This window comes from Mytilus trossulus, chromosome 1 (genome assembly GCF_036588685.1).
Source record: "Mytilus trossulus isolate FHL-02 chromosome 1, PNRI_Mtr1.1.1.hap1, whole genome shotgun sequence".
NCBI lineage: Eukaryota > Metazoa > Mollusca > Bivalvia > Mytilida > Mytilidae > Mytilus > Mytilus trossulus.
Genome location: NC_086373.1, coordinates 58,794,705 through 58,818,623, shown reverse-complemented (window position 1 = coordinate 58,818,623; position 23,919 = coordinate 58,794,705). Strand labels below are relative to the sequence as shown.

Sequence of the window (23,919 nt, the reverse complement as noted above, 5' to 3'; positions counted from 1 at the left end):
AGTAACCAATTTGTTAATTCATTTTATTGTTTTATATTATTTTTTATCTTGTGGATCTTTGGGGGAAAAAACCCAGATATCTACCATTAAAATAAAACATCAATCCAACATTACAGGAACCAAAAGACATCTCTAAGTTCAAACAATACACAAGTTATATTGAGCACTAATTTATGATGACAGGAAGGCGAAATTTGATGATATTTATTGCACAAGTAAGCCTTACTATTCTAAGCTGTAAAAAAGGAGAGAATATTTGAACGCTTCCAATGGGAAAATAATTTAATCACAGAGTTTTTAACCAGTGAGTGATATACAGAGCACAGTGTGAGATTCATGATAATGCATTCTCTTCATTCAATGTTTGAAACTTTCTTGGAATCTTTATTTGGTGACCTCTCATCAAATCTAGGGATCACTAAAGGTTGAGATTTGTCAAAAACTTCACTGTTACGATACATCATATACACACAGGCTGCTAGTCCTCCCATGTTGATCCCCACAGTAGTGCTTCTTTTCCAGTACTTGGAAACTAACTGCATTGCCTGAAAAGAATAAAAACAGTTTAAGGATGTACACCTCTGAGGAGCCTGAAATTTCTAGAATTCAACTTTTTTTCTAAACCTGAATTTTGGGTTTATATGACTGTAAAGAAGTTATTGGTGAAGAAGAAAAAAATCATCTGTTGGTGCACTTCTTTTTTTGCTACAGCCCTTTTGAAGTGCCCAAATTTGATGATTTTCCCATTATCGTCAATTTTTACTCATCAGGAAAAAAACAAGTTTCGTAATTAAACTTTTCCTTATACTTTCAATAAAGATGAGGTGGACCAATCTGAATAAATTAAACATAAAAAAAACTTGGGTTGTTGTTAATATAAGAAAGTTTTATCATATTTTGATGCTTTTTCGTGTAAAATTTACCATGTTGTTAATTATGTAAGTTTGTGATTTTTCTCTTTTTAACCCTTGTCGTACCAGACCCCCATTATTTGGCATCAATGGCAATCCATACATTTGGAGGTCATCATAATGCCATTTAATTTGTAGTGTGTTCATGTTTCCTCAATCTGTTATATTAAGTGTCATGTTTCTCACTGTATATAGATATAGGAAGATGTGGTGTGAGTGCCAATGAGACAACTCTCCTATATATTCATTTTGAGATCAAGTACAAATTTTAAAAATTGAAATCGGACAAAATTGTTTTTTTTGAGGGATGGGCTTACCTTCAAGGTCTGAAACACAGAATTATGAGGACTGAAACCTTGACAAATACTGTTAACACAAAGGCATATTACAACTGATCGTGTTTATTATCAAAATAAGCCATGGACGCAACTACTTCCGGTTGCAAGTCCAGCTAAAGTTCAAAATCAGAAAAAAAATCTTGGTGCAAAAGACCTTCTTTAGACTGATGAACCCAGCTTCACTCAGACTAAAGAAGTGTTGTGATAAACCTGTTCACTGGGGTCCACTCTACCTGAAAACTACAGTTGGATGCATCTATTAGCATCTCTCAGACTCCAGGCTGAGAAAAAGAATGGAAAAACATCAAAATCGACACTTTTTGAACATGAGGACCAACTTTGGGGCAAATTCCCGCCCACCCTTCCCAGCTTCCTCACCCCATATCCACCCTGTGTTCCCCTATCTTAGATTAAATGCAATCAGTAGGATCACCATCAGGGTACAGCTCATTTGCATATCATTTGCATATTTTTCAAATACTCAAAATTTAGGCAATTTCTGAAAACAGTTTAGCATGACAAGGGCCAGGAACAAAATGCATGATGTTTCAAATTCTTTGTTTTAAATTATAACTCAACAAGATTGTGTCCAAAGTACACAGATGCCCCACTCGCACTATCATTTTGCATGTTCCATGGACCATGAAATTGGGTAATAACTAATTTGGCATTTAAATTAGAAAGATTATACTATAGGGAACATATGTAAGTTTCAAGTTGATTGGACTTCAATTTCATCAAAAACTACCTTGACCAAAAACTTTAACCTGAAACTTCCACTTTCATTTTCTATGTTCAGTGGACCGTGAAATTGAAGTCAAAAGTCCAAATTGAAATTAGAAAGATCATATCATTAGCAACAAGTGTACTAAGTTTCAAGTTGATTGGACTTCAACTTTATCAAAAACTACCTTGACCAAAAACTTTAACCTGAACGAATGGACGCACAGACTAACAGACGAACGGATGCACAGACCAGAAAACATAATGCCCCTCTACTATCGTAGGTGGGGCATAAAAACTGTATAAGTGATGTTACCAAAATTTGTACTTGAGTTTTGTGGTAATAAGCATTGGGTATAAGTTTCATAACATTTAGATAAGGCAAACTAAAGTCAGTGAACAGAAACAAAAATTGTTTTTCATTGGTAAAGGGGCATTACTCTAGAACAGTAAAAGTGACACCACCAAAATTCAAATTTGATCTGTGTTTTGTGGTAATAATTAGCATTGTGTATTTGTTTTGTAACATTTTTTGGTGGCAAAAAACAGTTTGAGAATGGAAACTAATTTTGGGACATACATACTTACAGACAAGGTTAAAAGTTAATGCCCTCTCCACATCAGCTAGGGCATATAAATAACAATGTACAATAATATGTTGACTTAACCAGGTGGCATCTTTTCACCATATATTTCATTAATTATTGCTACATAATGTAGATTTTATGATATTGTAACATCAACTAAACTTTTATAGTTCAGCAACAGAATTGTAAAAAAAGAAATTTCTTACCTGGTTAATTCCCTTTTTGTCCTGGGTCAGAAAACACGCTCTTCCTGATTTAAGTTTTGTTACTCTCGACATCTCATATAGTACTGCAGGGTATAAACTAGAGTTTGCTTTCTTAGAACCCAATCTACAAAATCCATCAAACAAATATATGAATAGGCACACAGAACTATTTCTCCATTAATTTTACTTGATTGAGAATTAAAGGCCATCCTTATCCAGAAAAGATGAAAATTAATAAAGGCAGTAAGTATGATTATAACTTGTTGTGGATGATTTTTTTGGCCAAAACCAGGTCATTTTTTCATATTCAGAATACTTAATGATTATGAATTTAAGCAGTATGCCTGTAATAAATATAAAAAGATGATGTGGTATGATTGCCAATTAGACAACTCTCCACAAGAGACCAAATGACACAGAAATTAACAACAAAAGGTCACCATACTTCCTTCAACAATGAGCGAAGCCCATACTACATAGTCAGCTATAAAAGGCTGTGAAATGACAGTGATAAACAATTCAAAAGAAAAACTAATGACCTTATTTATTTACAAAAAATGAGAAAAAAAAACAAAATATGTAGCACATAAACAAATGGCAATCACTGAATTATAGGCTCCTGACTAGGGACAGACACAAACATATGGAATGTGGATGAGTTAAATAGTTAGCGGGATTGAAAAAGGTTGAACACATCACATGGATAATAATAAGTATAGCTCTCTCATTTGTAATGTTCTGTCAATCATTAACATTGTAAATTACTGCATTTAGCACGTAAAACATTGTACAAACTTACCTAACACCAAATGGCTGAAAGAATAAATAAAATTAAGATTAACTTGTGCTATGAAAGTATTGCAATCCAATATTTGCCTGTCAATGGCACCAGAAAAATATAAGTTATCTCCCCTATGCTACTAATGAGCAATTGTTGAGGCAATATAATATGCTTGTCTTACACTTGCATTAAACATATAATAATTCAAAGATGCATGTGAAATACTCCTCTTTCATTTAATTACCAAAAAGTGGAATCTTATTTCAACAATGTTTGCTTTTTTTAAATATCAAAATATATTTCGATTTCTGATTCCATTTCTTAAATTTTATGGTAAAAAATGATATTGGTAAGATGTATACATACCAGATCAGTTATAAACACAGTAACCGATTCATCCTGTAAAGGGAGATTAGTGGCATCCCATTTCAATGTTTGTACTTTAATACCTGGTCTGAAAATAAAAGATTTTTATACTGTATGACACAACCTGTTAATCAGTCCTGTGTACACCCATAAATGACAAATACAAATTTGCAGCAAACAAGTATGTATCCATAGTACATGGAAGCCCCATCTGCACTATCAATTTCTATGTTCAGTGGACTGTGAAATTGGGATAAATCAATAATTTGGCATTAAAATTAGAATTATCATATCATAGGGAACGTGTATTAAGTTTCAAGTCGATTGGACTTCCAACTTCATTAAAAACTACCGCAACCAAAAACTTTAACCTGAAGCTGGACAGAGGAACCAACGAATAACAGACAAACAGATGCACAGACCAGAAAACATAATGCCATAAATGGGGCATAAAAAGCAGAAAATGTATTTCTGATATAAGTATTATTATGCAAATGTATTTAAATTAATGGTGACCGTTATAAACATTAACATGCTGTTTTACAATTTTGATAAATGTTTATGCCTAAATTCTATTTAAAGATATATAAAATATAAAACATACAAAAATACTTTCAAAATTGTAATTACATTCATATATTCTTCTACCAAGAGTGCACAGACTGAAATGTCTTGCCTTTTTTACTGATCATTGATATTATGTTGATACTGCTAAATATAAAGATTTATTACGACTGTCACATAAAATTAACATTTACCAAGAAAACTAAACATTGATCAATGAATCATGAAAGTGAGGTCAAGGTCAGATGAACCATGCCAGGCAGACATGTACAGCTAACCAGGGTTTCCTCTGGGTCAATTATTTTTTTCGCCACTTTATTATTTTTTTAGCCAAGTAGCACAAATATTTTTTTTCTTTTAAAATTTTCCTTTTTTTCCAGCCCCCCCCCTAAATAAGAAGTGGTTTTTACAAAAATAGCGAAGCATCTTATCACTTGGAATTGATCCCTCGTGTAAGGTGCAGTCATTACATTGAAGGGTTACTCTCATGCCAACCTTTTGAATAGATTTTCTTCATAACAACAGTTTTCTTTTCTAGACCACCGTAAATAAGTAAAATTATATGCTTAAAACACGTGTGTAACTGAAACGACTTTGAAGTACCAACTCAAATCAATTGTCGATATGAAAGTTAAATGATAAAGTTTTAAATCAGAGACCTTTCTTGCTTTTGAATATTTTATCTTTATAACAACAATTTTCTTTTCTGGACTATCATTGCACAGGCACTTGTCTCAAAAAAAATTCCTGTATAATGCCTTAATATAAAGGTATAGAAGAAAAAAAAAATTTGAGACAAGTGCCTGTGTATCATTCAAAGAAGGAGAGGAAGCGTAAGAATTTTGCTTCAAACACGTGCGTCGCGAAGTGCTTAATAAATCCCCTTTGTGACATGTGACAGGGGCCATTTAACCATATCATTTAATCAACACCTTTATTAATTAGTCCTTTGATGTCGATAGCTATGAATGCAATCAGCTGATTATTGATTTTCTGTCAAAATCGTAACGAGTTCAAGGTGAATTCCGAGTATGCTTCCATACACCAAATATAGTTGACCTATTGCTTATGATTAAGAAAAATAAACGAAAACACAAAAAACACTGAGAAATGAACCGTGAAAACAAGGTCAAGGTCAAATAAAACGAGCACGACTGACACATAGATCATAAAATATTTCCATACACTAAATATAGTTGACCTATAACATAAAGTATAAGATAAAAAGACCAAAACTCAAAAACTTAACTTTGACCACTGAACCATGAAAATGAGGTCAAGGTCAGATCACATCTTCCCGCTATACATGTACACCTTACAATCATTCAATACAACAAATATAGTAAACCCTATTGCATAAAGTATGAGAAAAACAGACCAAAACACAAAAACTTAACTATAACCACTGAACCATGAAAATGAGGTCAAGGTCAGATGACACCTGCCAGTTGGACATGTACAACTTACAGTCCTTCCATATACCAAATATACTAGACCTATTGCATATAGTATCTGAGATATGGACTTGACCACCAAAACTTAACCTTGTTCACTGATCCATGAAATGAGGTCAAGGTCAAATGAAAATTGTCTGACGGGCATGAAGACCTTGCAAGGTACGCACATACCAAACATAGATATCTTATTACTTATAGTAAGAGAGTATTTAACATTATAAAAAATCTGAGCTTTTTTTCAAGTGGTCACTGAACCATGCAAATGAGGTCAAGGACAATGGACATGTGACTGACGGAAACTACGTAACATGAGGCATCTATATACAAAATATGAAGCATCCAGGTATTCCACCTTCTAAAATATATAGCTTTTAAGAAGTGAGCTAACACCGCAGCCACCTGATCACTATCCCTATGTTGAGCTTTCTGCAACAAAAGTTGCAGGCTTGACAAAAATGCATAAAAAGAAAATATTGAAATGTGAACCTTATTTAAGTATTTAAATTATTTCAAATCAGCTAGCTAGCTGCACTTACCTTTCCTTCTCTGCTTGTAATTTATTAACATATTCTACGTTCTCTACTGTTCTGTCTACAGCTTTTCTGACAATTTCTCCAGCTAAATATGTACCTTCTGGCCAGTATAATGCTGCCTAAAAAATAAAATATCTAACATTATTATAGCTCTTTTGAAGATATCTCCAGCTAAATATGTACCTTCTGGCCAGTATAATGCTGCCTAAAAAATAAAATATCTAACATTATTATAGCTCTTTTGACAATATCTCCAGCTAAATATGTACCTTCTAATTACATTAGATGTATGTTTCATTTGATACGTTATTCTGATTGGCTAACAGCACATCACATGCTATTCCGTAAACAATTGCATGAGACAATAACATTTATCATGCATTATGAAACGAGGTTCCACAATAAAGTGCACAGGTGAATTAAATAAAACTGGATAAAAATTGTGTTTTCATGATACTAGCTAAAAAAATGTAATTATTGAATGCTTCTTTTTGTAACTTTATAGGGTTGCGCTTCATACAAAATGTACTTCGGTCAACGCTTTTACACCCCAATAAATTTACAAAAAGAAGCATTCAATTCTTAAATAAAAGTAAGGTTATACAATTACATACAGATTTTTGAAACTTGAATATCTGAGCATAAGATATCAATAATAAATAGCATGATATCTCATTACAACTATCATAGGCAGTGAACCTTTGAAGATACAGATATCAAGGGTGAAAACTCGGTTCAGAGTTCTTGTGAGTCATTGTCCTAAAACAGGAAAATCCCCCCTTATTTACAAATAAAGTTATAATTATAACTCTGAAACACAAAATCTAAAATTTTTAGAAAATCACAAAGAAACTAAGGTCAGTAGATAAACAATTCACTAAAGATACATGAAATTGAACTGATCAAATAAAATTGAGAATGGAAATGGGGAATGTGTCAACATGGTCAAAGAGACAACAACCCTACCATAAAGCATTTTTGAGTTATTGTATGAAAACTTAAAAATCCCCCTTATCTAATAAATAAAAACCCCATAACTAGGAAATGTCCTGGAAATGGCATGCTAGTAGGTATTAATAAATCCAATATGAGATTTAGATTAAAATCAATGAGACAGTAATAGAATAACAAATGTTCAAAAAGAAGATATTTAGAGATCATTGTTCATCTTAATGCAATCACTAAAATTGAATTTGTCTGAATAATTTGTAATTCAGTGATAGTGTCTATAGTAAGTATGAAGATACTTAAAGAATGATGCTCTTGATCAGTACAACTCAATAAGTGTAAACCATGCTCCACTTTAATATAAAATAAGAAGATATTGGCATGATTGCCAACAGAGGCGGATCCAGGGGGGCCGGGTCCCCCTTTTGTGGGGAAAAATTTGGTTGATTATATAAGGAATCACTGAAGGATGAATGGAGCGGCCCTTTCTCCTAGTCTCCTATAAATTTTAAACACAATTTAATTCTCTTCTATTTTAAGACAAAAGACATAAAGTAAGAAAGTTTAAAATGTATCAGAACTTTGTCAGTGTATATCTCTCACATCTACCCATATAATTATTAAATATTACTTCACATCATGTGTCACTGCCTTATCAATAAGAATAACTGTGTATTGTGGTAAACTATTTTCTCTTTTCCCCCGTAACTTTCTTATATATATAATATTGACACCGAATGTTTGTGGCACAACATCCTGTCCACAAGTTAACAATTTTTTTTTTCTGTGACGTATTAAATTTATAATAAGATCCATTTTGTTACAACCTGTGATCAATTTTATTTGGCAATCGCCAATGGCAGTCAGCAGGGTTAAAGAACATCAGTTGTTCGACCTGTTAGTCAAATGCGTTTTGTTTAAATATAATTTTTCACTCTTTTGGTCTTTTGGAAAATGTTGTTTGTGCTGTTTTTAGACCCTTCTACAACGAAATTTGTTTGACATGCACACGTATAAAAATTGCGGTTTTTATCCAACGCAGTCATAGGTTTGAACGTAGTTTTCAATTTAGACTCGTATATATATATATATATATATATAAATCATAATGCTATATGGTTGTATTCATTTCTTTAAAGATAAATCTCATTTTACCATAGTTTTCACACATTAACAAGTTATAAATCTGTATCAATGTCAGCTATCATTTTATTCTTTCTGTACAAACACAGTAAATTCAATCATAACTTTGGTGTAATTGTTTAAATGGGATTTGTTGATAAAAAGAAATTGATGTTTTCGATTATCTGAGTATAGTCAGACAATTTATGACAAAGTTTATGTAACCATTATTGGAAATTAGATGCCGACCATGACAGCGCTGTCTAAGTGAAAGTATAATATGCCCATCAAATCTTAAATCATCAAGAAAGCTTTTAATTTAACAATAAATAGTTGTAATGTGCCTGTGATTGTTACTTTCTGTGAAAAACTAGAAAAAAACGAACATGTCATCTGACAGACCATTGGAATATTGACGATTACGTTTCTGACTTTGTACAACATTTTCCATTTAAAGGAAATTAACTAAGAGGTCAATTGATGGAAGATATTAATGGCACTTGTCACATTCATGAATTTGTACAGATTATTTTAACAGAAATAGGACAAATAGGTCAACTGATGGATTCAGAAAAATGGTAATCAACTATCAAACAGAATCAACTTGACAATCAATCTTTTATTCTGTTTCTTTTTTAATAACAATAAATATTTTGTAATTCAAAATTCTAAAATTGTGTTTGAGCCATTTGATTAGGGACTTTCTATTTATAATTTTCCTCTGGATTCAGTATTTTTGTGATTTTACTTTTTTCTTATAATCAGACAAAACTTGATGCAAACAAATACATTGAACTGAAAAATAAATTGTGTGCGGCATCAGAGCATACTATTGGGGCGTTTTCTAAAACTTGTTTGTGGCTCTCTACAAAAAATATGTTGATAAAAGTGTAATAAACATTACCATTTCAAAAAGTATTGCTACATCAAACCGTTTTGACTGCAACCTAGACATTTCTAAAGCTAGTTTCATCTTTTTATCAATGTTACATATTAAAGTGATATTTAAACTTATTCTGACAAGTATAAATTTATTTGATTTATGAAGTAATTTTACAAATTACTGTGAAATGAGAGTGTTGCATCAATTACCCTGGTGCTAATCTGAAGTCATGAATCTTAGATACACATGATTTACGAGGATTTATTGGAATTGTTACTAGTTGTAGCTGATAAAAACAATTTACAATTAATCATGTAAATTATCAGTTTAATCAAGTTCTTTAAAGATTGACAAATAAATTAAACAATGTTAAATATTCGGATTTACAGAACAGTAAATGGCAAGAACTAAAAAAATTGTTAATTCTTTCATTTTTTATAATGAATAAACTTCGATTGATCTCAAAATGACTTAAATAAATTATCAAAATCCAAATTCGTTTCATTGGCACAATTTTAAGGCCAACGCTGACAAACACTTCAAACAATGCCAATTCTAAATGGTTTTATTATGTTCCAAACTGTCATTTCAATATCAGGAAAAATTTGCACAAATTAGCAATATCAATCTAATACCAAGATTGTTTTCACCTGTCAATTAATGTGATCAATACATGTATCATTGGAAAGCTTTTAAAGTGTTAATTCTACTGTGATAGTATTTCTTGATATTTATCATATCTGACACTTCGGTAGAGGTTTATCTGATTCTTCAATGTGAAAACATTACAACTGATATTTACAGTTTTATGACCAACTCTAAGTAAGATACACTTTTATGGGTTTAAATAATTAACCCATATATTTTGCCTTGAGAGTGTTGTTAACACACTTCTGGTCATAACAGACAATCAATTGCAACAGCCCCAACCAAATCTGATATTTACTATGTTTTGTAACACATTGGTGTTTTAATCAATAACATAAACTGTTCTAGTTATAGCTTACAATATTTTCATTTTTGTTATTGTAACTTTATCATACCAGTTATAATTGTACCACACCATTTGGAACCCAACAAATAAATTAAAACCCAGTAAATTCACAATGGCAATAGTGTATCATTCTTGAGATAAATTCTATCATGTGTGCTTCTCCAATATTCCTCTTTTGGTCTTCATTTTTATCAAAATTGTAATGCAGTCCATACAAGTTAGTTGCTTTATTCATAAATTGATTCCAATCAAGTTATCTAACAAATATTTTGATGTAACCTGTTGTGATTTTTTTTACCTTTTAGTATATATACAGTTATATTGTTTGGCAAATTATGACTTAATCTTGCAGATTTATTTGCCTGTTGAAGTAATTTGTTGAAATTACCACACTTCTTTGTTCTTCAGTGCACAGATACTATTAAAAACAATGCAACAGCAAAAAATTATAAAAAGTATCTTAAAGATGGTGGTAAGGGATTATCTCCCCTTAATGTGTTTGCTATTAATACTGTTTACTAACTTATTTGTGTGCATGCAGCTGTTTCCTACAAATTGGAGGAATAGCAACATTCAAGCTATTTTGTTATTTTTTGTTTATCCAGAAATTACCTTTTTATTTCCCTTTGGTTTAAAAAAAAACATACTCCCCTTTCATGACCCTCCTTGAACTTTTGGGTGAGATTTAGGTCAATAATGAAGTAAAAATTGTTAATTTGATATGAAGAACAGTAATAAAAGCACGGCTCTTCTGCTTTGAGGTTTTTCAAATACCAAAAGATTTCCTGCCATGAAAAAAACCCAACCATATCCATGATATCATTCTGTTCTATTTAAAAAAAAAATGTTCATTGTAATTTGTATGAATAGCAGTGTTCCTTAAACACTTGGTATAATACATTACAATGTAGTATGTTTAAATGAAGCAAAAATCAGCCACAAAAATAGACGTTTGCATACCTGTATAGGAATGACACCACTACCACACATTGGATCACAAATTGTCTCCCCTGGCTGGATTTTACACAACCTAAAATACAGAGATGATTTATATAATTTTAAAGCATGCATAATGTCCTTATTATTACATGTAACTTGCTACACCAACTGTGTTTTTGTTAGATGCATGTCTGTATGTTGTACTGTTACACCACTGTCCCATGTTAGGGGAGGGTTTTTTTGTTTTTTTTTACATTTTCAATTCAGGGCATTTTTATAGCTGACTGTGATATGGGCTTTGCTTTTGTTGAAGGCCATACAGTGATCTATATCTTTTAATATCTGTATCATTTGGTCTCTTGTGGAAGCGTTATCTCACTGGCAATCATACCACATCTTGTCTTTTTTATAAAATCTGTTCAATTATGCAGAGTTTCAGTTTGCCTGTGAAATTTGCAGTAAATAATGGTAAAAATAAATATTTTTTGTTGTTGTTTTTGAAATGATAAGAATCAAGCGTATCAGTTGACCCAAATATTATTTAAAATGTTTCAGAGTAGTTCCTAATAGTATCACACTGAGGCTTAAGATTTAAATCAAATATACATAGGCTACAATGTATGTATATTTGATTTGATTCTTGAACCTCAGTGTGATAACTTTGCTTCACTACATGTATATTATTCATTTGAGTGTGATCCCTCCCATAAACTATTTTTTGCATTTCAATAAAGGTATTCTTTAAATATGAGGGGCTGACATATACATGTAGGTCTTTCATAGAATCCCAAGTGTTCCTAATTTTGCTCCTCATTTTGTTTTACCTGAGCATATTATAAGCTATTGTTGGTCTTAGTGTTGTTGGTCCAAATGCTATGGTATGTCTTCTGTGTAAACTCTGCCTGGTTAAAGCCAAACCAACTCTTACATCGTCACTGTCTATATATAACATAACCTCAATGTCAAACTCTTTCATTGAAACATTCCATTTAAAATAATTGTAAACAGCAGCTCCAAAATTAGACTGTGCTCCCATAGAATCAAAACTATGATTAAGTCCTGTCCTATGACAAGTAACCCTGAATGCAGGTTTATCTGGACTGTATTCTGTCAGCCTTGGTTTTTTAGCCATTGGCTCTGTATTTGAATCTGGTTTTATGTCATCAGCTGTCTCAGCATCTTTTACATTGTCTTCATTCTTTTCTTTTACTTTCTCTTCCTCTTTAGAATTTTCAAGTTTTTCTGATGTTTTGTCTAAATTCTTTATTTCCTCTAATCCTGTTACCATGGTTACATTATCTTTATCAGCAACATTGTTATCTGATGAAATTTTATTTAGTGCAAACTTTTTCCTCTCCTCTTTCTTCTTTTCCATCCTTTCTTTCATTTTTTGTCGCTTTGACTTTTTCTCTACATTGTCCCCTTTTTTAGGTTTATGTATTCTGGAAGATAACATTGGTTCTCCTAACTCATCAGGGATAACATCTGGCTTTGACATGATTGGTTGTTTAAATGTAAACACTTCCCTCCATGCCCTTAAACCAGTCTCCCAATCTACACTTCTCACCAGTTCTCTGAGCCGACCCATACTTTCAAGCTAAAACATAAATAAATGCATAATACACAAACTTGAAACATTTATACTATGGAATCCAAGAATTTAAGTTTGTCTAATTTTGTATCTAGTTCTGTCTTACCTACAGTATGTATATATATATGAATCACATACCAGTATGTATTTTTAATAAATATTGCTTTCTATTCATTTTTAAATTATGTAAAAGTAACCCAAAAGTATTAACAGGCAGTAAGAAGTAGCATATATATATGCTCTTTCCTGTACCCTAAATGACTCTACAACTGCAATTCAACATGAGTTATTCCCCTTCCTGGTGAAAAGTACTGGTTCTCTGCATTAAACAGTTTTTATTTACCTTGTTTCACTTGTTAACAAACTTAATAAAGTTAAGATTATTGAATGAACTTTAAGATGAACAATTTAAAATTAAAGAACAATTACAATGGGTGTTGGATAAAACAACTTGCAAGAATTACATTAAAAACATACAGTTAAACGTGTCTGAACCAACATGACCAAATGCCTCTAATACTTAAGAGGTTACCAAAATAAAATGTATGCTCAATATGCATGATATGTCTTCTTTCTTATTTTTGTAACCCTACCAAAAATATGCTTACCTCATCTTCAGAAAACTTGAAGTCTGAAACTTTGGTCATTAGAACATAACAATTGTCTACACAACCAAGTTCTAGCACCTGAAATAGAATAATCAAAATCATACATAATAAACAGATATTATTTTCCCTATCATATATATTCACTCGTTTTGTTCTGAGTTTTTTTAATTGTTAAATTGACTTTATTATACAGTTAGATTGTCAGGCAACTATTTGTACATTGCCGAGGTGAATTTAGGGAAAGGCCAGCTACCCCCTCTTACGCAGTCAGTGGGCCTGGATTTGCTACTGCATTCATATCATTTAATATCTGTGGAACTAATCATTTAAAGGGTTATTCATCATTTTGAATAATTTTCTGCCTTAAAATGAAAAAAATACTGATTACTCTAATAATTTCGTCAAGTGATAAACAATAAAATCAACGGTACCAAATTTGTTGCACCAGATGGGCATTTCGACATTACATGTCTCTTCAGTGATGCTCGTGGCCAAAATATTTGAAATCCAAAGCATATATAAAAGATGAAGAGCTATAATCCAAAAGGTCCAAAAAGTATAGCCAAATTCGTGAAAGGAATCAGAGCTTTGCATGAGGGAGATACATTCCTTAATTTATAATAATTTCTAATATTTTGTAACAGCAAATTTTAATAACACAAAACATCCGTATTTTCATGCCAGTACCGAAGTACTGGCTACTTGGCTGGTGATACCCTCGGGGACTAATAGTCCACCAGCAGAGGCATCGACCCAGTGGTAGTAATAAAATCAACGGTACCAATTTTGTTGCACCAGATGCGCATTTCGACATTACATGTCTCTTCAGTGATGCTCGTGGCCAAAATATTTGAAATCCAAAGCATATATAAAAGATAAAGAGCTATAATCCAAAAGGTCCAAAAAGTATAGCCAAATTCGTGAAAGGAATCAGAGCTTCGCATGAGGGAGATACATTCCTTAATTTATAATAATTTCTAATATTTTGTAACAGCAAATTTTAATAACACAAAACATCCGTATTTTCATGCCAGTACCGAAGTACTGGCTACTGGGCTGGTGATACCCTCGGGGACTAATAGTCCACCAGCAGAGGCATCGACCCAGTGGTAGTAATAAAATCAACGGTACCAAATACATAATCAATATGTATTACAAATAAAAATAAAAATGTAAAGAATTGATGACTCCCCTTACCAGACCCATTGATTGTGTATCAATACATTTATTATTAACATGTTCAACAAGTAACACCGCATAAACAACCCTCATGAACACCCAAGGTTTAATAGGTACAAGTCAAATTGGCAATTTTAGAAAAAGTCAACCAATATCTTGGTTTAATTGGCATCTCAGGTCAAATTAGCACCTATTCAATGTCGATTTTGCATGAAGGAAAATATGCCCATCAAAATCCAAAAGATTTTATCTTTCTGAAACCCAAAATGCATTTAACTTAAATGTATCTAGTGGATGCTAGGCATTAAAACTTTTCCAACTTCAGAGGTACATGTAAGTCTGTACTCAGAGTAGTTTTTGGCATGTAAATACAGCCATATTTGTTCGTTTGTTATGATGAACCTTATTATTACATTTTGTATTTGTAGATTTGGTGATTTTTAAGCCCAGGATTTTGGGATCAGGACCCGCAATAGTAAAATTTTATGAATTTTTTCCCTTATTTTTTTTTTCTTTTTCTTTTCTACAACAGTAAATGATCTTATGTCTTATGGACGGCCCTTCATTGAAGAGATAGTCTCATTGGATGGAAGGGGGTTTCTCCAACCTGTTTTCAACTATGAATAATGAAATAATTAGAAAATAACCTTTTTCACTTTGCTTATTGGAACTTTCAAAATAATTCGACCTCTTGACACTGTAACTTCTGCATTTAACTTTTCGACTGCCTCTTCCATAGCCGTTGGCTCAAATCCAGTTGTCACAGTTGCTTCAATCTCACATAGTATGTCTTTTTCATCGGTGGACATGTTGTCGTTTGTGGGCGCAGACATTTTGAATTGTACGACGTCACATGACTCCACTTTCACTCGCGATTTACTTCCGGGGGAATCCCACGTTTACGAGATCGATACACAAAGCAGGTACAAACTTTCAAACGTTTGTTGGACATATTCCTGTGTAATCAATATCGATATGTGTCGATTGAAAGTGAAAGAAGAAACGTAAACACACATTACTGAGCCAAATGGCTCCGAGATGAGGTGGAACTGTAAACTTGTGGCATTTCTTATTCTTGTTACCTATTTTTTGGTATCGTTTTATACTGGATACCTGTTGGTCATACACAGATTAGAAAAGTCTTCTTACGAATTACAGAGAATTAGAGCACTCACAGGTAAGAACAGGTGTAGTGAAATTTAAAAAATCCAAAAAAAAAATCATATATAATGTGTAGAGTAATCTATTTCAGATGAAAATGTTTTACCAAAATTTGATGCTATTTTAGTGAAGTTGAGATGTTATTCATTTCAGAAACATATTAACTGGTCAGTTTGTTTGGTTTATTTAATCTTAAAATTAGTTATTCAATCATTTAACCTAAAGTTTATTCAAAAACGTCAAAATTATTCACTGAACTTCATGAAATCTCATCCTAAATAAAAGTAAACACTATTTGTTGTGGCCTCGGTTGTGGCCTTGACACATGTTTCTGTTTAGTTTTAAAAACTTTGATGAGAGACTGTACATACATGTAATAAAAGTTAATTATTAAAAGCCTATTTACAATATCAAGATGCATTGTCCAACAAAGTAAAACAGAATTCTTTTTAAAACATCATGAACGAATGTATTTCTGATTGTTTCTTTAATCATATACAATATTGTCATATAAACTGAACAAACAGAAAAATACACAGTTAATTAAAAAAAAAAAGATAATTGGACTACTGTTTATGTTTTTAATTTTTATTATAGAAATATGATACATTTTAGTGGGTTCATCTCATTGTACATTGTACATCTAACTATCATCCATAGTTTTGATACACATACATTGACATATAAAGAGAATATTTATATATATGTCATAATAAAAAGCTTTTCAAGTTCACCCAAATACAAATGTACATGTACATTATATTGATATACTTTAAAATTAGATCTGTTTTCTGCCATCTTTAGGCTGTACTTTTACCAAAATAGCAAAAAAAGTTAAACATACATGCACAAAAAATGTAAACACTAATTATTTTTAAAGGAAAATTTTAAAATGCCGGTGCCAGTATAACAGTTTAATATTACTAGAAAAAAATGGTGAGATATTTTTGGGATACGATTGCTGTCAAGCAATCTGTAGACTTTTACCATTGACCCTATGACACACTCCCTCACGTCACTCGTTTTATTCTAAACATTCGGCAACATCTCAGATTCTTATGATTGTCTTGCTTTAAAAGGTAAAAACAAGCAAAACAATTGAACATAAACAACTTTCCTGTAATGTTTTACTCATAATCTTCATGTATGATATTTTCCTTGACTTATATGCGTGTTTTTAACAATACGGAAAATCAGAATTAAACAGTATTTATATTTAGTGTTTTTATAAATTTAGAAACACGTCAGAGGGAATTCCCAAATTTTGATAACTTGCGAGAGTTCTCTGAAAGCCGATCGATAATTCTATTTCTGTCACAAGAACTGAAGTGGAGTATTTCTATATTTTACCGTTATGAAACTGATATTTGATACTGTACTCTCATAAAGAAATGGAGAACCATTCATCATATCATTTAATAAACGTTCTTGTTCCAAATCGCAAGTCGCGGTTTGTTTATGTATTAATGTCCATGCGTGGTCTCACTAATTAGAGACAAAAAGAATTGTAGAGACAAAAAGCGTCAAGAAGCGACAAGAAGAATAATATTAGCAACAAGAAACTATTTAGCGACAAGAAAACATTTTTTGGGATACGATTGCTGTCAAGCAATCTGTAGACTTTTACCATTGACCCTATGACACACTCCCTCACGTCATTCGTTTTATTCTAAACATTCGGCAACATCTCAGATTCTTATGATTGTCTTGCTTTAAAAGGTAAAAACAAGCAAAACAATTGAACATAAACAACTTTCCTGTAATGTTTTACTCATAATCTTCATGTATGATATTTTCCTTGACTTATATGCGTGTTTTTAACAATACGGAAAATCAGAATTAAACAGTATTTATATTTAGTGTTTTTATAAATTTAGAAACACGTCAGAGGGAATTCCCAAATTTTGATAACTTGCGAGAGTTCTCTGAAAGTCGATCGATAATTCTATTTCTGTCACAAGAACTGAAGTGGAGTATTTCTATATTTTACCGTTATGAAACTGATATTTGATACTGTACTCTCATAAAGAAATGGAGAACCATTCATCATATCATTTAATAAACGTTCTTGTTCCAAATCGCCGCGGTTTGTTTATGTATTAATGTCCATGCGTGGTCTCACTAATTAGAGACAAAAAGCGCGAAGAAGCGACAAGAAGAATAATATTAGCAACAAGAAACTATTTAGCGACAAGAAAACATTTTTTTTTATATTACTTATTCGAAATAAATATTAAAAAAATATGCAAAAAAAAACCAATTTCAACGACAGGAAAGTTAATTTTGATAAGGGGGGGAAATGAAACTTGTAAATCTAATTCAGTTGCTACATTTATTTACATGATATTTTATAAGGTATCACAGGAAGTATATTGTGTCTTTTTATTTGTTTTTAAAACCATTTTTGTACAATATATAATTAACTTGCAAAATGCATTATTTGTGCATAATTGTCCAGAAAATTCATACACAAATTGTGAAATACAAATTAAGAACTGAAATCAAACAAGAGGAAAACATAATTAAAATGTGAATATTTTTCATCATTTTATTTAGTGTATTGTCTCATTTAACGATATTTATCATGTATATGCATATAGATTGAAGATTAAAGGAAACTGATGACAATCTTGAGTTTTCAACAGGTGTTCATTATTCGGTACAATAATTTTATATTCTGGTGCGTGTAATTGATGAAGGTGTTAATGGATGTTATTGTTGCAATAAAACAAAGGACACGCACCTAGTTAATCTCATTTGTTGCTCTTTTTATTGTGTATTACCTTAGAGTGAAGCCACAGCTAATGTTGGTCCTATCAGGAAAAATAAATTGTACAGTTAGGAAGGAAATAATATTTCATGTTTTTGTTTTATTAAATCCTTCAAAAGGAAGGTGACAAATCTTTGTTTTTATTTTCATTTTATAGCGTTTAAATTTCCTTTGCTCTTACACATGTTCAATTTCTACATCTATCAATATGATAATAAAAAGTACACAATCTCTTCATCGATTTTTTTTTAATTTCTTCATCTTTCAATATAATCCTAAAAAATATTTTAATGTATGTGATAACAAAATGTATTCTTGTCGCTAAATAGCTTCTTGTTGCTTTTTGTCACTTATTATTTTTCTTCTTGTCGCTTCTTGACGCTTTTTGTCGCTAATTAGTGAGACCCCACATGCGTGTAGTTTTCCTGATTTCAAGGGGTATCAGATTGAGTGATTCCCCGCTTCATTGATTAATTTGAAACTCATGGGATTCTTTCTATGTCTGTCTGCATATGGAGGGCTATTGTTGTTGCATAATTTTAAAGCACATGCATAATTTAAATTAAAATAAATGTTTCATCGTAAAAATTACCTATAACACCCCTTCAGCAGAAATGGAATCTTCCATGTTATCGTTTCGAGTTGTCTCCTTTTTCGAAGTATTCGTCAAGAAGAATTAACTCGTTAATGCCGGTAAACGTCGTATTATATTAAGAACGATCTCAATGTAAACAGAGGAGTGTGTACGGAAAGGAGTCATGCCCTCTGACCCAAAGGAACTTCAATAATTAAAGAGTAAGAAATGGGGTTCCTCCTAAACTGGTCCGCCGTTCTATATATAGCTTCGCACCGAAGGTCAGTGTAGCGATAAGTTAACACAATATGATAGGGGTCCAGTTTATGGTTCCTCCTAGAATTACGGTGATAAGATACGGAAGCAAGTTAACTCGTACCACGGCATTGGAACCAAAAAAGTTAACTTGTACTACTGGGAAGTCGTAACATTCAGAAAAATATATAAAAAATATGATGTTTTATGGGTTTCTGTTTGTAAACTTAATAGAAATAAAGTTGAATTACTTGGATTTTACACAGGAGTTAAATGAAAACTTAGACAAAAATAAAGAATGTTTTAAAGCATTAATGTGTTAACTGATCTTTCAAACTAGAACATAGGCGGATCCAGCCCCCCTTTTTTTGTGGAAAAAATTTGGTTGATAATGAAGGGAATCATTGAAGCATGACTGGAGCGGGCCCCCTCTTAGGTCAGTCAGCGGGCTCCCCCTTAGGAAAAGTTCTGGATCCGCCACTGTAGAACTTAATCCAGAGGAAAGTTAAAACATTGCTTTAACTGTACCTTATTAAAATTGAACATGTTGAATATGTATATATTCAGTCAGTTAAATTGAAGTCTGGAGCTGGCATGTCAGTTAACTGCTAGTAGTCTGTTGTTATTTATGTATTATTGTCATTTTGTTTATTTTCTTTGGTTACATCTTCTGACATCAGACTCGGACTTCTCTTGAACTGAATTTTAATGTGCGTATTGTTATGCTTTTACTTTTCTACACTGGTTAGAGGTATAGGGGGAGGGTTGAGATCTCACAAACATGTTTAACCCCGCCGCATTTTTGCGCCTGTCCCAAGTCAGGAGCCTCTGGCCTTTGTTAGTCTTGTATTATTTAAATTTTAGTTTCTTGTGTACAATTTGGAAATAAGTATGGCGTTCATTATCACTGAACTAGTATATATTTGTTTAGGGGCCAGCTGAAGGACGCCTCCGGGTGCGGGAATTTCTCGCTACATTGAAGACCTGTTGGTGACCTTCTGCTGTTGTGTTTTTTTTATTTTGGTCGGGTTGTTGTCTCTTTGACACATTCCCCATTTCCATTCTCAATTTTATATATCCAATTTAAGTTAATTAAAGCTGTAATCCATGATCACAAATTGAATGCTATGTTTACAATTGTTGAAAGCCATGTGCTTTTTTTGCGGGGAAAATGCGGACCCCCTTAACAGGAATCAGTTAAATTTCATTGTTACATTTATTTATAGACAGTAAAAATAATTTTGGCAATCATTTTGACTAACTGCTAAGATTTTATTATTCATGAAAAATTTTCTTCTGGTGAAACTGTATATACCTTAATTATCTACATCTGCCACAGTATTTTCTATCCAATATACAAGGAACATAAGCTACAAATTGGTCATTGTACTTTCAAATTATATACATTTTACAGACTTAAGAGGTATTGGGTGAAAGTAACGTATATCATGTATATTCATCAATTAACACCATTTGAATGCATTTAAATAAGTTGGTACGAGTTAGCAATGGTTCGAGTTTTTTTTTTTTTAATGGTACGAGTTTACAATGGTACAGGATAACTATAATTCGATAAAACACAATAAGTACATGGCTCATACACTTGTAACGGGGATTGGCTATTCTTTAAGTTGAGTGACTATTCAGATTGTTACATTTTGCATGTGCATGCGCAGTTGAATTAGTTTAGAGAATAATACTATCCAGCTGTACCAGGGTTACCGGCCAAAAATGCTTGAGACTCGCGCATGTTCATGCTTTTTTTGCAACAGTATTCTTGGATCTATTTCTTTCCTCTTTGATCTTTTGAATTTTGGCCAAATCTCATGCATTTGTTTAATGAAAATTTGGCAGAACTGCTATACATGTGTCAATGAAAACTATGGCAATCGTATCCCTCAGAGCATTCTGCTCTTTGATTTTTTTATTGCAGCGCCACACATATTTAAAAAAAAAAAAGAAAGGAAGTATCAACACTCCTAACACCAATTCTCTTTCTTTGAGGTAACAAGTGCCACATAATGCTTACATTTATTCAGAATAATGATTGCCTTCCTGTAAGAATTACATGTACATGTAGAAGTTTTATTTATGCCCCATTTACTTGAGCTTATAAAAGTTCTGAAATTAGTAATTCAAAAGACGTTACATGTAGGAGGGTGTAATTGCTACAAATATATTGTATATAATATTGTATTTTACATAAAACTGATGATTGGATGTGTAACAGCTGCATGCAGAAGCTCTGAAAGAATTACTGTATCATACTTTTTTTTGTAAAAAATGATAAAAAATATTTAGCACAGTTACATGTTGTATTTAGAGAACTTTTTAAACTACATGTACATGTATGTAACTCAAAATAAACTACAAAGTGATTTATCTTTAAATTACACTTCGAAAATCTTCACTTCCAGTATTTGTCTGGTTCATTTATTGCATCTGTATGAACCCTTAAAATCTAGCTTCCAATAGAAAGTAAAACAACAAGCTGGACAACAAATAATTCAATAAAGATAATGATAAAGGGCCCTTTTTGTAAAAAAAAAGACCAGAAATCAACGTTTTAAAAAAATCTTATACATTTGTAATACAATGTACATATACATATATACTTGTCAATCATAGACATTTCTGTATATATAGATAACTATCTGTTTTAGTTGTAAGATTTTTTGTGAAAAGAGCCTCTAGGTATTGTAAATTCAGTGATTCGTGTAATGTTTTTATTGAAAAAAATTGACAAGGTTATGATTGTATAAATTATAACTACATGTAGCACTTTAAATTCTAAGGGCATTATAATGTATAAAGCCTTTCCTGAAATAGCATGAAATGATCTGGCACTGTATGTTGTGACATGTGTTAAATGAGCTATAAAAATAAAAGCCAACAATAAATATAGGTTTTAAAGGTAAAAAAATATAAATTTAAAAGAAACTAGTCTTTAACTAGAGTATACTATACAGTGTTTTCCATTCGGCATTTAAGCCGGGTGTGCCGACCACCTTCTTTTCAAAGCCGACCACCTTTCCATTTAAGGCCATTAGGTGGTCAGATTTTTTTTCAAATTCCGGATTTTTTTCAGTTCCGCACCATAAAAATTTAAATACCAATCGCGCCTCGCAGTTTGTTTTCTTGACAAAAATGGCGGATCGTGAAATTTCAATGTTTTCTTCTATTAATCGGGGGAATAGAAAGGCAGAAACTGAAAAAAAATTAACCCGGTTGAAAATGTTAAAAAAACTCACCCGGTTGCAAGTGTTTTTTTCAAAACACCCACCTTACCTTAGTGAAAAAAGGAGAACACTGCTATACTTTTTGTTTGGGATTTGAAGTAGACAAAAATGTCACAAAATACAAAAGCTCTGTTTATTGTTGGTATTTTAGACTGACAATTTTATAGTAAAATATTCAATTTAAACAATTTTCCCCATGTTTATAAATAAAGGGTGTACGTCTTATATGTACTGAAAAGTAACTTTGTAGGTTATCTAAAATAAAAAAAGAGAAAGTAGACCAGATAAAGTAAAAGGTTAGATAATTTATATAAGTTCAAGTAAACAGAGAAATATTTAGTGAAAGATATCATATTCAAATATAGATCCAGGTGGATTATATATCAGAAATACAGGGTGTAACACCCTACCATTTACCAGCCAACTCAGTTACTACTGTTATGGTACAAAATGTATGTGTAAATTCACCGCCTACATGTACTTCCCAAGCTCTAGATCTCTTTTCTATTGCTTAAACATGTATTGACTTACTGGTTCCAATATGAGTACTATATAGCTACATAGTATGTACAATGTATCTATAATATAAAAAGATGGTATCAATTTATCAAGTCTTGGTTAATTTTTTCTCTCAAAGTTGGCCATTTCCCATGATACTTTCATTGCTATATATATCATTTATAATAATACCGTGTTTTATTATCAGAAAATGATAGGGGAAAAATAACCAAATAAATGGGTTAAAGACCAATCCACTTACAATTTTGATACCCAGAACATTTTTATAGTGGTTGATTGTTCCTAAACTACCCGTACATTTTATGTGTGTATGCATACATGTACACATTTTTTATCCAGTTTATAAACAAATACATATGATCTTGCATACAGTTCCTAAATGAATGGACCTTTGAATGTATAAAACATGTACATGTATATCCAAGGTATATGGTGAATACTCACTAATTATAAAGCAAAGTTTTGTAGAGATATAATTTAGATTAAATTTTAATGATGTTGGTTTCATTAAAAATTGATGAGATGGCAGAATAATAATATTTGATCAAGTACGACTAAGGTGTATTGGCTCAAGTAGGATATACGGTACTATAGTTCCGGCTTTTTTGCCGTTAATTCCTACGCGTATGTATTCATGGGTAATAAAGGTAAAACTGTTTGAATTTTTCATT

General features: G+C 31.9%; 2 protein-coding genes across 2 annotated transcripts in view; one reads left to right on the top strand and one right to left on the bottom strand.

The window, feature by feature from the left end:
- Window positions 1-121: 121 nt before the first annotated feature.
- Window positions 122-15,572, bottom strand: LOC134728270 (tRNA (guanine(6)-N2)-methyltransferase THUMP3-like). Its single transcript, XM_063592821.1, has 9 exons — window positions 15,378-15,572; window positions 13,552-13,629; window positions 12,177-12,949; window positions 11,374-11,443; window positions 6,470-6,585; window positions 3,913-4,000; window positions 3,565-3,578; window positions 2,766-2,889; window positions 122-545 (listed from the first exon to the last, which is right to left on the bottom strand). Exons 1-9 carry the CDS (start codon window positions 15,561-15,563, stop codon window positions 354-356), a joined length of 1,641 nt encoding a protein of 546 aa, XP_063448891.1. The 5' UTR covers window positions 15,564-15,572; the 3' UTR covers window positions 122-353.
- A 61-nt stretch (window positions 15,573-15,633) lies between these two features.
- Window positions 15,634-23,919, top strand: part of LOC134728280 (ribitol-5-phosphate xylosyltransferase 1-like) — a 50,269-nt gene continuing 41,983 nt past the window's right edge. The window contains exon 1 of the mRNA XM_063592832.1: window positions 15,634-15,907. Within this exon, the coding sequence (XP_063448902.1) occupies window positions 15,769-15,907 (139 nt within the window). The 5' untranslated portion in view covers window positions 15,634-15,768. The remainder of the gene's footprint in view (window positions 15,908-23,919) is intronic.

Excerpts from the sequence above, each read along its gene's own strand:
- LOC134728270 (XM_063592821.1), bottom strand. The coding sequence starts at position 15,563 with ATGTCTGCGCCCACAAACGACAACATGTCCACCGATGAAAAAGACATA. Across the intron at positions 6,586-11,373 it reads GTGGTGTCATTCCTATACAG|GCAGCATTATACTGGCCAGA; the intron begins GTATGCAAACGT and ends TTTATTTTTTAG. Across the intron at positions 546-2,765 it reads ACAAAAAGGGAATTAACCAG|GCAATGCAGTTAGTTTCCAA; the intron begins GTAAGAAATTTC and ends TATTCTTTTCAG.